General features: G+C 46.3%; 1 protein-coding gene across 1 annotated transcript in view; it reads right to left on the bottom strand.

Annotated features, from left to right (window-relative positions):
* TMTC1 (transmembrane O-mannosyltransferase targeting cadherins 1) overlaps positions 1-14,773 on the bottom strand; it is a gene marked incomplete at both ends in the record, with an annotated part of 144,531 nt that overhangs the window by 28,397 nt on the left and 101,361 nt on the right. The window contains one exon of the mRNA XM_082012675.1: positions 9,485-9,598. Within this exon, the coding sequence (XP_081868801.1) occupies positions 9,485-9,598 (114 nt within the window). The remainder of the gene's footprint in view (positions 1-9,484; positions 9,599-14,773) is intronic.

The raw sequence follows: 14,773 nt of genomic DNA, 5'->3' as shown, positions 1-14,773 counted from the left end.
CCTTGTTCCCAGAGTTGCTCTACGTGATGTGGAGACGTTTAGATCATGGAGCCAGATCTTATGTCTTTCTCAAAAAGACCTTCAATTTGCAGCATTTTAATTCCTTTTATAGAAGGAGAGGTGATCTTGCAATATTAAGCAGCAGCTGGTTTCTCTTGAAGAGTTTTAGTAGTTGCATCAATATTTCCTCAAAGGCAACACCCTTCAGCTAGGCAGAAGGTTTATGGCAGGCTCGGACTTTTTACATTTAAAAAAAAAAAAAGGGAAATCCCTTTGAAAGTCGGGCAAGTGAGAGAAAGTGAGAGATCTAATGCTTTTGGGTTCCTTTGAAAGCCTCAGGCATAATCTTCTTCAGTGAAAGCATGACAAAGCAGCCAGACTCCCGGCCGTACACAGCCCAGTCCGGTGTTGGGTATTACATCATGCCCATTTCCATGTGCTCAGCTATGAGGTGGTCCATCTCAGGGCCTAACACAATGTTAGGAATAAGACAGTGACCGACCCCACCCCAGCATGGTGCTGAGGGCTCTCAGAGCATCTCTGAAGAGCTCTGCAGGTCCCATTAGGGTCCTCACTGGCATTACATGGACTGGCTCAGGTCTTGATGCAGGTCCTGCTCAAGAAGTCAGCAGGGGGTGGTGCCTGATCACCAGTGCCTATAACTATTTCATACACCCACCCAGCATCTTGGGTCCTCCCCCTGCTGCTGCTGAAGGGCGGGGGTGTCCCCTGCAGATGCCTTGGGTACCCCAGCCCATCTCAAATGTCTTCTACCTTGTAGAGGGCAGAAGTCACCCACATTTTAGCACTGAGCATATACAAGATGGACGTTGAGAGACAGCTCTCATCTCTGCCACAGTTTCCGATGTGGCCTGGGTCAATTCTGTCTCTCAGGGTCTGCATGGCCCATCACTCAAGTGACAATAAAACTTTCTGCCTGTCTGCTCACAGCACAAGCCCTCTGCAGTGATGACAATCTCCAGCTACGGTCAGTGGCCGGCACAGTAGGATCTTGATCTTAGCTGGGACCTCCATTTATTCAGTATAAATAGTAAGTGCTGAATTGCAGCCAGGGATCGGTGGTGGGGAGGTCCTTGGCTGTACAGCTTCTCCCCCCGCCCGGCAGCCCAGCCGGCAGCAAGAGCAGCCTGCGGGCATCCTGCCACTGGCAAAGCCTTTCGCCGGAGTGAGCCTCCAAGGCTGATGGGCAGAGCACAGGGGAGAGGAGCCATGCTGTACCCCCAATATTGAGGGGAACCTCTTCAGGACAGAAATGTGAAAAAAAGAGAAGCTGAACAGATTTAATCTGTAAAATGATAAAGGCCCCATGAATTCTTTGAGCTTGGCCAAAAAAAAAAAAAAACCAAAAACAACCAGCATATCCAGAAGCATGCCATTTAAAAAACAAACCTGTAGCATATTGAACAATACGACAATTTATGAATTTTCATTAAATTTTCAAACTTGGGCAGGGGTAGAAGCTTAAGAGTTACGAGTTGAGGAGAAAAAAGGGAATTTAAGTCAAACAATGTCACAGCTAAATATAAATAAATAAAACCTTTCCTGATAAATTCACATGTTCCCTGCAATGCCTAGGCAACATGAGGTTATCAAACTGGGCTGCCTGCTCTCACACAAAGAATTTATGCAGGATCCATGTAAGTCCTGAAAATCCCACAAACCACTCAAGCCCAACAAAGGACTAATAATTCACAACACGCTTGACTTACAGACAGCATGAACAGTGCAGGCGCCTCCATAGAGCCCATGGAAACTACAGGGACACCACAGCAAACAGGAGACCATCGGATGAGTTCTTCAACCAAACTGTTACATGAGGGGATGAAATAACAACACACACCTCGCCTAAGCAGATGGGGTGAAATCACACCTGTCATCTCCCACGGTTCACAAGTGCCAGAGGAAGCTCTACAGCCCCATACAGCCGTGATCACGGCTGTTTCCAACATGTTTGGGGGTTACCCCAGTCTTCACTGTAATTCAGAATAACCCTATACCAGCACCACCCAAATTGCTCAAAGGGGCCACTCAAAAGCCTGGGGACAAGCAGAGTGCTTCAACTACTCCTGCCAAGCCTTCACAGAAAGTCTCAAGTTTATCCTTGACAGTTGTGCACTGGGATCCAATTTTTCTGCTGACCCTTAGTAAGGACCAGCGAAGGCAAGTCTCTGATGATTTAGCACAACAATAATCAGTGCTATCTGGTCATTCTTTGAGCAAAGTTTTCATAAAGACAAGGACAGCAGGCTAGGGAAAAAGAAATTGCTGTGGGAACAAGTAATTAACCCTTGGATTCGAGGTTCTCATTAGCCAAAAGTGAAAAGCAGACTTGAACACCTGTAAAATATAGCCAGAAGTTTCTCTCTCCATAGCCCACATAAAAATCAAAATAGATGTCTTGTCCCAATAAGACAACAGCTTTGCAGCTTCGTTAGGGAAGCATTTTCCATTCTCCAAATTTTTAACATCAGTCCCCCATATGTAAGTAGTCAGAGCAAGGATGCAGTGTCTGAGCAAGGTTATAGAGCATTCTCATAGCTGATGGGGGCTCTTCTCCAAGAAGATGTGTTTGAGAAGCCAGCAAGTCCCTGAAAGACAGTGTAGAAAGACCTACACCCATAACAGAAGCCACGGTCTAGGAAGGGAGCTTGCCTGTAAATACCAGTGTCCAGGGGTGAGTTATACGTGTGTCTGTCTATGCCAGCAGGGACATCCAGCTTCCATCGCTGTCAATGCAGTTACACTGCACACGTACTGCTTCTGCATCAGGGCTCATGGTTGCACTAACACCAATTTGGATTTTGAGTAAATAAAACCCGGTATCTTGATTGATTGATTGATATTTGATCACTAAAAAGCAGAAAAACTGAGCAGAGGTGGAGTAAACCTAAAACAGGTGGGGATTAGTGCTTTATAGAGAACAGGTTCAAAAATAAACTACACTGGCTGAAGTAATTTGGCCATCATCCCATGCACCGTGTTGTAAAGGCCATTAAGTCTCTGATTCAAATTCTCAGGCAGCCCTTTCAGCCATCAACTACTATTAAATCACTTAACAATTTTGTCTAGCTTCAGGACAGCCACCATATACAGTACACAAAAGCACCAATTACCCCAAAAGCCCATTGTCGAAGTGCGATTCAGAAGAACACCACGCAAAGTTGTTTCCGACTGCTTGGACATGATCTGCGTCAACATCCACTAACGCAGGGTATTATGTGAAGTCTCTATGAAGATGTTTCGTCAAATGCCTAATCAGAGGGCTTGCTCCAAGGGCCCGACCTAAGTAACATTATGTGTCGGAAGGGCACTCATGGTTTTGGGAGCAAATGCAGCCCTGGCAGTCACAGCAAAGCAGCGTTGCACATTTTTTGACTTACTGTAAAAATAGGCTAACAAATGGTGCTGGTATTTTAATTCTTCCCAGAAATAAATCACAGATGGTATCCAAGGCCACCTGCAGTCCATGCTGAGAGGCATTTTCAAGGCACACACCCAGACACACACACATAAAGGGCTATATGAACACAATCTTTTTACTGCATGGAGAGTGCAATTTAACTGAATTTAAAGAACCCCAGATACTGTTGATTTAAGACATATAAAAACCCAGTGGGTAGGTGTGTGGGAAAGCTTAGCAAGAAACCTGAGTCTCCCTTATAGCATTAGGGCTTTATTTCTAAAGTGGAATGAGGAGAAAGAAGCCTCGATTGCTCCTTTTCTAGTTATTCCAGTGATGTTATGCACCAATTTTATTTCCTCAGTGAGGGATATGGATATGGTACCCACACTGCTTCCTCCTCCTCCCGCCTCCCTCATCTAGCCTGCATTCGAGTACCAAGTATACATAAGCGAGATCTCATGACACTTCTTGATATGACAAACCAGTATTCCCAGTTTCCATGCCGCGAGCAATGCCCTAAGCCGTATTATTTGCAAACTCTGCAAGAGCCAGACCACAAGTGTCACAGCACGAAGCGTTTTCATACAGGTTCATCTGCCTCCTGGCCCACACTCTCTTCTCTCTCAAGCCTGAGCATCAGGGCAGCTCCCTGAGCAGCAAAGCAAGCCAGCCGGAGGGTTGCTGCCTGCTGCCTGGAGGCTCCCTCCTCTGGAGGATGCCAGAATGGAGAATGCAGGTTTCTGCATGGATCTGCTAATGGCAGGCTGGTCCCCTTCTTGCTCTGTTCGGTCAGCAGCATTTGGCAGGGAAAGTCCAAGGGGAACTTGTGGCTATGAACCTGTTGATGGACGTGCACCCATACACAGACAGACTGCAAATGTGTGTGCACTCTCCTGTACATGCATTGGTGCATTTATGTGCACAGTATTACATATACAGAGGATATCTCCTGCAGGACTCTACTATCATATCCCACTGACGGTAAGAGTCAGTTCACTCACTCGCCCATGCCTCCCTCAGGAAAGAGCAGCAACCCAGAGAGCAGCTCTGGGTTGCCCCAGGGTGTCTGACGCTTGCAGGGACAGCCTGAGCCTGTCTGTCTCTCTCTCTCATGGCCTTACTGTTTGTATTTCTTTCTTTCCAACACTTTTCCTTTTTTAGTCCCCCAATCCCAGTTTTCTGTGACTTGCATCCAAATACTCTACTGACATTTTTTAACTAAGGGAAATCTATATGTTTTTACGTCCAAAAGTGCAAACATGAGATTTTTGATGTTGACCTTTTGCTGGACGCAGAACTGTAGCTTGAATAGCACAGAATTATTATTAGCACATTTATTCACCCAACTCCAGCAAGAAACCCAGCAACTTCCTTCAGCCCCACCTGCCATTGCTCGCATCGATCTGCCATCCATGGGAAGCACGGCCCTGGCAATGAACACGGAGATACAGAGGGCAAGACAGAGCTGTGCTCAGAATTAAAATTTTGAATGAGTGCAATCGTAGCAGGGAAGGGGATTTTTTTTTTTCACCTCCTTGTTAAGAGGGTTATTAAAGACAAAATGAATGTTCATCAAAGGGGTTTTAAGGCTCCACTGTTTTTCTGTCTCTGCATGTCAGCTCATGTGTGTTCCTGAGGAGCGATAAAACTGTCTCAACAGCAACGTCAAGAAAACAAGGGTGGGGAGACACAGGACAAAACCTTGGTAACTATCAACGACATCAAAAAATGTCTTCATTAGCACATCAGAGTTGTTCTTCATATTTGTGTGAGGTTGCATGACCTCATATTCTCACTCACAAACATGAGAGTGGAGAGACAAGTTTTATTTCAGATAAGCCCAGCAACTGTTTGATCTCCAGCATCAGAGGGTCTCCGAAATTCCTAGCAACAGCCGCAAATCTGCAGTCAAAGAATGTAAAGGCCAGCTCCAGCTTTCACAGCAGCCACAGTCAACTCACATCTCAGACGGAGTATTTCTGTCCTTTTTGCAGGGGGAAAAAAAAAAAAAAATCAAAGAAATATCTCCTGGGGTCACTGCCATATGTCAGGCCAACCAGCGAAGCAGCCTAATCCAGCAGTGTGTTTTTCTTGTTTTACTGAAGGTAAGCTGAAAGGCTTACAACCCACTGCTACAATTGCAGAACACCAGCTGTTCATCCAGTCTGCTTTATGGGTAACTCATCTTGCAGCTCCAACGGGCTCTGCTTCCATTCCCCTTTCAGGAACCCAACATACAGGAGAAGCTTTTCCTATGTACACAGAAATGCTTTCTTTTCATTCTCCCCTCTCCAATTCACATGTTGTTCTCCATTTTTGCATTTCATTTCAGTTTTCATTTCCCCCGTTCTTGGACAGCATAATTAGATTGCACTAATTACCCAGGCCTGGCTAAGTCTGGGTGTTGTGTCACTGGCCCCTGGGCTGGGGTGAGGAATTAATTTTTTGATGGGCCACCTGCAATGGCATCAACAGCTGGTTGCCAGGACCAACTGCCAAGGGAATCCTGCCCTGCAGTTTCGCTGTCAAGAGAAAACACATTTTTCTCCTCCACCACTTACCTGCCCTGGAGTTAACAGAGACACACCAACATGTGCTAGCAGAGGATCCCACCTGCCTTTGAAAGCAGGAATGGGAGCAAGTGATTAAAGCACTGGAGATCAACTTTCCCAGGATTTAGTCTCAATTGCTATTATTTCACTACGTAACCTGTGTGTACTTCAACATCCTTTCCCATAGCTACAGCTACAACATCCCCTGCCTACTTCACAGGAGCAGCGAGCGCTTTGCTAAATAGCTACATGGCAACCGACGCTTCTGGCAGGGCAGCAGCGCGCGGAAACGCATCCTTACGTTGGTGGAATGGCAGCTGTGAGCGGTTCAAGCAGCCGAGTGCTGACTGACAGGATCACTTTTGTTTAGCAAACAGTTAAACTCACTCACCAGAGATCAAGCAGACCTACACTGTAATTTCGCACAAGCTTTGGAAGCGAGCTGGGATGACGGATGAGCCATCACCCACATGCCTCAGAGGCAGCCGGTACGGGGCGATGCTACTCTCCCTCTCCTACCTCCTAGGAGCTCCCGGGCGGCATCGTTGTTGGCAGCCCGTGTCCTTATTGACTCCATTTCCTTATTAATTCCCTTATTGATGTGCTCACTGCGCGCTAGGCAGATACGCTGTTTTGATGTCCCATGCTTGTGCCGGCGCTGCCACTGATTTGCGAAGCCTCTTGAGTAGCTTCTCCTTTCTGTAATCTGGGGAGTGTGGATCCATCCGGACCCACACGGAGAGCAGACACCCAGTGAGGGGTAGCTGGGGGAAAGTCAGGGAAGCCTGTTGTGTTAGCACCTGAGCTGCTGGTCTGCCTGCTCCCTGACGAGGAAATTCATGGAGTGAGTGGTGCTTTGGCTTCCCAGCTGTTCTTCCATTTTCAGGTCAGGACCCTGAACCATCAAAATCTAGTCAGGATATTACAGGTACTACTTCCTTCTCTCAAATCGTAGAGTAACTGGCCTATAAATCAGAGCAGCAATTGCAAAGCTGGAGCCTATGAGGACGTATAAATAGCTTGGATGTGAAATCTGTTCTTATCTGTGATATCCGTCTAGGGTATTGCACTATATCCACCATCATGTTGCCTGTCCCACATCCATCACCTTCTCCACCACTTCAACACAGCCATCATGCGTAGGCACCTAGCGGAGGCTGCAAGGCCTACACACAACCCCCAGGCATTTCAGAAGGGGCAGGTCTGAGGGGAAAACACAGAATGTAATTCGCAACAGGAGAACACACTACGCTATTTACTTACGCCGTTTTATTGCTTATTACACAGGCCCCAAAGAATTTCCCTGTGACAGAGGTGGGGAGAAGGAGTAAAAATAAGGAAAGCGTAAGCGCAGAGACACAAGATGGTGGGATCAAGTAATGTGGCTTCCCAGTGATGGAGGCAGCAGGAGACTCCTGACTCCTGGTCTGCACTGCTGGGTCAGATAGTGAATGTGCAAGGTGGGAACAGGGGCTCGCTTTTCAAAAGTGCCAACTAATCCTGAAATTACTGAAGTCACTGAGGTACTAGCACCGGTGCCACTGAGACACTGAGCACCTAGAGAAGAGCTCAGTTGGTCTGCGTGGCTCCAAGCCCTCTCGAGGCTTTGGATGCTCTATAAACAATAATACCATCAGCACAAACTGTGCTATCTAATAAAGTTGAGGAAATGTTTGCAATCAGATCTCAAAACAAGCTCTTTCATAATTGAAATACCGCAGAGCAGAAGACAACATTATAATTATAATAAATGGGAGCTGCCGAGTTAGAGAGGTGATGTCAGTAGGAGCAGTTATGTTACTCTGTGTACTAGCATGTTCACTGCAGGGCTTGGATAACATTTGTTAGTCTCTCTTCTTTTTAACTTACAATGGCCTTTTCTGGTAAATTGGAGAAAGTTCGGAGACTAGCTACAGGAATGACTGGAGGACTGCAAAAATTTGCATACCACTGAAAACACTAGCAGCTACATCGGTGGGTTGTATCAAGCAGCAGGTTAAGGGAGGAGTTGATCACTCTATGGAAAATAAGACTTCTGGCAATGGGCTCTTCAGTGTGGCATTTAAAGGTGTAAACAAATCCAATGACTGGAAGCTGATATTAAACAAATCAGACTAAAAATAAAGGAGGACATTTTCAGCAACCAGGGTAATTAACCTCCAGTACGACTTATTGATGGTTGTGCTGGATTTTCCATTCCTGGAAACATTAAAAAAAATAGGATGGAGGTTTTTCTAAATGACTTCCTAAATGCCCAGTGTAATGAAACAGAACAGGATGCTGCTCAAAAAAGCTAAAAATCACCTTCACCCAGGTTCAGGCCCTCCTCGGTGACAGTGAACTCCTGTCCTCACAGCTTAACCTGGGTGGCTTAGGAGCCCTTGGAGGGCCTTTTGTATAACCCTGTCAGCTGGCCAGAAAACAAAACACAGATGTAATTTCTGGAGTTTCCAGATGTACCACGTCAAGACTGCACCTCTCAACATGCCCTATAGAACCAGCTCTGCCCTTACTGTCCATCGGAGCCAATCCTCACCTCATTTGTCCTTGCCACATATGCCCATTTTCCCCAAGGACATTGCACCCTCCATCCTTGCCAACCCCATTTTTTCCCAGCACTCATTCACCTGAGGGGCTTGTCCCTTCTCCCAAGCCCCCAGGACCCAGGTAAAGGAATCGGGAACTGAGGGGACCTGCTTGCGGCACCAACTCGGGCAGTGAGGAGCAGCTGAGGCCCCGGCTGAGCTGCACTAACTGCACCCATGGGAGCAGAGAGCAGAGGGATGCTGCTCACAGGGAGTGACCCCATCCATGCCCGGTCAGGAAGGCACTTTTGAGATACTACAGGACATACCACATATTACGGCCCAGCCCTTGGCCCAGATTTACCATGTATCTACGGGCAAGGCAACTCGCCCTCCTGCCTCAGCTTCCCCCTGTACAGAACCACAGTAATGATATTTACCCCGTTACTGCACAGGAGCATTTTCAGGATCAATTAGTTTAGTGTTCATGCAAAGCTCAGTGGACAGAGGCCTCAATACAAGTAGTAAGTACTATTATTATTACTGCACTTCAGATTGCTACAGCACTGGCATTTTCCAGGCATGCGCCATTAACAATTTACTAAGATAAATGGCCCAGGAACCTGAAAATGCACTTATGACAACTACCTCCTGCTTACCACTGTACATTCAGCTGAATAAATGACACCTCATTGCTCAACGTGTAGCTATGGTAACATTTCTATCCAATATATTGAAGTGTGCACACAAACACACACACACGTACACACACACACGTGGAGCTGGAGGGAAGCCAGGCTACCTCATTTAACAACATACAAACACAAAGCCAGAGAACCTTCCCACCCTCCAAAAGCCGAGCTGCCCCGCGGGAGCCAGGGGTGAGGAGCAGGCAACCCGTCCCGTGCCCGGCGGGGAAGGGCTGGGCTAACGGCCGGCTGCACCGCACAGCCACAGCCCCACCAGGCCCTCAAGGGACTTACTTGAGAGCAGTTTTGTAGTGGTGGATCGCCTCAACGTTACGGCCCTGGTCTTTCAGAAAATTAGCATAGTTGTAGTGCACCTTGGCATTGTGGGGTAGGGTCTTCACTCCTGAGCTGTGAAAAGGAACAGAAGCATGACAGTGTTAGTGACCAGGTTACCCCACCTTCCCCGAGGTCCACCTTCTTCTCCTGGTCCCTTTTTCTGAAAAGTTTGCTTGGATTTTGAGCGCCTTGTTGCCTCCTGCGCACTCGTGCCAACACAACTCAACGTTGCAACCCCAAGCTTGCCCCACACACTGCCACGCCACGTGCCGTGGGCAGACATAAATATGTGGCAGCAATTCGACTCGTCCTGGCCACTGTCACCGCAGCCAACTCCCTGTGGCCAGATGCTGTCATATTTCAAAATCTGAACTATTAAATTGAAAGACCCTAAAAAGGCCGATATTTAGAGGGGAAAGTATGTAGTACTTTCTGTTATATAGCCATAACAGGCTCCCTACTTAAACTTGAGTGTCACGAAGTGCCTTATGAAAATCGTGATTTAAATCTGTGAGCTGCGGGTAGCAGAAAGAAGGTATCTTTTCCATACACATCAGCCACTAGAGGGGATGCATGGCATACTCTGAGTAGCAAGCCGGCACCTCTTAGCGCTGTGCGGAGCATGGCCAGGAGGCGAGAGCTAATGGGACTCTTGCCCTCAGCTGGCAAGTCGTACACTCTGGCGTTACAACACATGACTGAGGACATGTGGCTGCACAGCCACCCCATCCCTCCCCTTCATCTCCCCTGCCATGTGTAGATTGGACTCAACATTTGGAATTAATAATGAGGGCACAAAGACAAAAGGAGAAGAGAAAGCATATGCTTATTTACTTAATTGAGAGCACAGAAAGCAAGGCACACCTTGCACAGTTAGAGGAAATGCTGTTTCAAGGTTAAAGAGAGAAAGAAATCACAGGAGCACGTACGCCGTGGAAACATTTCCCCTGCAAGAATCCAGACAAGTCGGTACTCTGTTTAACGGGGGAATCCTTTCCAGCACATAAATAGGCGCTCTCTAAGGTAATGGGAAATAAGGATGGATGAATCTGCTCATATAAAAGCAGACAAAGCACCGTTCCTTGCTCACAAGTAGACCCCTGCCAGCTGCTGTCTTTTCTCCCCGCATCATCTCTGACCCTCCTACCTCAGGTAGGAAAAGCAGGGCTTGAGAAATTCCCAAGTCTTGTTGCGTTGCCTTGTCTGTCTCTCCTGTCTAACTTTGGTGGGCAAGGAAGTTGATCATGACGAGACGGGGTCACACACAGCCCCTGCAACGGGGTGCACACCCTCTCCCATGGGGAGAACGCACCCACAGCTGCAGAAACCTTTTGTCGGGGATTTAGTTGTAAAACGGTGTTGGAGAATCGTAGTGGCAAATACAGTACCTTTTTGGTTATCTGCAGCCAGCGGTATCAAGCATCACTAATGCCTACTTGTGAGAGCTTTCAAAGCTTCGCCCACAGCTGCCTTACAGAGTTTAGCACAACACAGCCATGGTTTGCCTACAGAAATTAAAAATACAGCTTGCACTTGGCTTCCTAATCATCAGGTATTTCCAAATTACTTACTGGGAGCACTACAGGAATAAGACGTTTTGTGACTAATCGCTGAATTAAATCAGTTAATTGATGCTATTCTTAAGAGAATGATTTTCTATATTAGTTTTCACAAAGATATACTGCACCAGCAGCAAGTAATGTGTGACTGCTACGGCTGTGTTAATTTCCATTGGCCTTGGGAGCTATTAACTACACACTTACAACCTCTGGGCATTACTGGAATATTAATTCTTATACAGAGAGGGTTTCATTACATCAGTGCCAGCGTTACAGTCAGAGACACGGACAGGCACTCAAAACTGCTGCTATCTCAGTGCTTTGTGCAGTGAGTTGCTGGCTCTGCTACAGCCCCTGCCGAAACAGGGCAAACTGAGTTCGTGGCGAGGAGTGCATTACATGTGCACAAGTACTTCAGTTCTAATGAGATACAGTTTTAACAGTAAGATGCATATGTTTAAATATTTTAATTCTAGACTTGTTTCCCTTTAAGTAGAATTTATTATTAATCCCGCTGCTCCCATTTATTAAACCGTCACTAATAAAGCTTCTTTCCTCTGTGTGCTGGGCTGAGGGTGACATAAGAAAGGCAGATACCGGTTTGGGTCCAGGCTCTTAGGATGCTCTCTTCTGCATCACACCGCTCACGCTCCCTGACCTATTTATTCTCCTTGCACGGGCGGGGAGGGGGGTGTTTCATTTTGCAAATGCACATAGCAATGACTGAGGCTGCTTGGCGTCTCTGCGCAGTGGGAGGTAGGAGCAACCACAGCGCTGGACGCGGAGGGGATTTTTTTAGGAGAGTTTAGGCAAACACTCCTGCTAATTGATTTCTGACCAAATATGCTGTTCGCTCGTTGACAGAGGAAACAATAATACCCACAACGAAAGCCAAGCAGGAAAGGGTGGAGTATAAATAACAAAGCAGAACACAATGTTTTTCCATTTCTGCTTCCTGCAAGCCCCCAGTCTCTCACAATTTCAATCTAATTTTCCAACGTGCTTTTCCAAACTCTCCTATTTCCCTCTTCCCCCACCCAGCACACACGTGCCCTTCTGAAAACCTGTGGCACCCACTGGCCCCATCTGAGATCGGACATCACTTCTCCAGAGGATTTCCTTCCCTTTTGACTTCTACAACAGCAGTAAGGGACACAAATGGAAAATAAACAATAGGCAAACCCTTTTACATAACATTTCCTCTCCATGGAAAGGCAAAAGCTTACTAGCTGTAAATCAGAGAAATAAAATACCACTGGTATTTTCCAACCTCAAAAATACCAGCATTATTACCCAAATCCCACTTCAGCTGGGAAAAGTCTCCTGTGATCCTCTCTGTTGTTTCCCTAAGTGCATGTTCTGCTCTGCAAAGTGACTGGGTGCAGGGCAGAGGCTTCATTGATTTTCTGTGATTTCCATATGAAATGTGCTCAGTTTACAAGGAAATGAGGCCACTCCTGCCTCAGCAGGAGCCCTGGGAGACTGATGGGGTCCCCTCTGCTTTGGGAATTATTATCATCAATAAAGGTTTTCTACAGCAAATTATTCTCTGGATGACACAAACAACTGCTTTTCTTGGCCTCCTACCCTTGTATTGATTTTCACAGATACTGATGTTGGGATGTATTAAGCTATTCTGTAGAAGGTGCACAAAATGCAATAGGACTTGCTCTCTTCATCTGAGCTAGGTTTGAGAATTAATAAAAGCACGCAGCAGTAAACGCCACCTTTGGGGCTGGGTTGTTTTTTGCAAATTACTAAAGTCAGCAGACCTGGCTCGGGGGGCAAAACTGCTGACTAAGAGAGTGTCACTTTTGTACAGTTCCTTTGCTGGTTACAACTGTGTTTCCAGGCACTGTCACAAATATGGGCAGTACATGCAGATGCTTTCCAGGACCGATAGGAAACGTGGCAGCTTCACAAACCTTGAAAAGGTGGGTGCAGCGGATGCAGAGGTTAGCCCACAGCCCTCACCTCCCTCTCCCTGGCTTCAGACATTAACACTGACGGCGGTTGGAGCCTGACCTCCTGGCCTGCGCATTCGCTCTACAGGGTAGTTCCTTAAATATTCAATAAGCAAGCCCTCCTTGCCCACCTGCCAATACAGTAAGACAAACTGCTCGGGGCTTCTACAGATCTGTTGGTATAATATGCCTCAAATATCTAGATCTCTATGTATTTGGCCACTTCTTATACTTATACTATACTTATATTTGCTTTCCATTTAGTCCTTGCGCACCTATGTGGAGATGCAGCATTTCCTCAGACGCAGCATCCTCCCCCACACTGCTCCTTCTGGTCAGGACCCAGTGGCATTTTTGCATCCCAAAAACTTGGCCCCTGGGCTGGAGACCTGTCAGGACAGCCCTTTAGCAGAGATGGCAACAGTGCTGACACTGGCAGCACAATGTCAAAGAGAGGTAAGCCTTGAGAATGGGACAAAATGATGTGCAAGCACAAAACTGATAACATGCTGAGTACAAAAACATCCCCTGGACCAGCACAGAGAAAGCGTGTATAACAGAACAGGTCTCAGCCAAAGCCCAGGGAATTGAGACAGACCAACCCTGAAGAAACACATCCAAGCAAATGGAGGAATGGAAAGTAGAAGCGAAGGGAAAAAGATAAGAGGGAAAAAGCAGTAATTAATTAAAGCAGCAAAAGAAAGAAGAATGAAGAACTAGGAATGGCAGTAAAGACTCCCTCAGCACATACTAGTTAAAAAAAGAATAAAACTCAACAGACAGAGAGACTACCAAGTAGGTTGATTTATGTCTCCTTTCCCACATTTATATATTTGCTCTGTTTCCTTATTATTTTCCCTCATACTTCTTTACTGTTCCTTATCTCCTCCTCTGTCCTTTCTAATTTATTGCTGTTGCACATGCCTCCATCCACTTCTCCCTCCTCTCCTCATCAGCCTACATATAGCTTCCTCCTTCTGCCCCAAAGAGGAGATCTCCCACTCCTGGGATGACATTATCTTCTTGCTGTACTATCCTTCTTTTGCATTTCCTACCCAGCAACAAGAAGAGTCCTACCGTATTACAGACTCATGATAGATGTATAACACCTATCAAAGATGATCTTAAAAGGACAACAAAACGGCCAATATGGTTAAGCAGCATAGTAAAGAAGGCTATAAGAAATTAAAAACACTCTTTAAAAAGTGAACATCACAGCTGCAGAAGGAAAAGGAGTATAAACTTCGGCAAGTTAAACATAGACCATAATTAGGCAGACCAAAAGAGATTTAAGGAAAAACTTGCTAAAGCCATCAGAGCTAATAATATATTAGGAAATCCACCAAAGATGCCCTAAGGCAAATAGATGATGGAGGTCTAAAAGTAGTCCTTGAAGAAAAGGCCATGGCAGAAAAGCTAAATAGATTATCTGCACCAGTGCTCACTACAGGGAAACCGAAGGAGGTTGCCACACTAGAGCCTTTCCTGACAGGGGCAAGTCCGAAGCACTGTCTCAAACTGAAGCAGCAGTAAAAAAGGCTTTAAAACCAAATTAACACCAAGAACACTTATAAATCCATTGGGCCTGGAAGTATGCATCCAAAGCAAATCAAACGTGAAACTGCTATTAGCTGTGGTATGTAACCTATCATTTAAATGAGGCTGACAGTAGAGAAATGGGAGGTGATGAACGTGACGTCCTTTGGCTCAAGGGGAGGGATGTG

The sequence above is a fragment of the Phaethon aethereus genome (assembly GCF_964289735.1).
Source record: "Phaethon aethereus genome assembly, chromosome: 1".
In the NCBI taxonomy this organism is placed as follows: domain Eukaryota; kingdom Metazoa; phylum Chordata; class Aves; order Phaethontiformes; family Phaethontidae; genus Phaethon; species Phaethon aethereus.
This window is presented reverse-complemented; position numbering and strand designations above follow the sequence as displayed.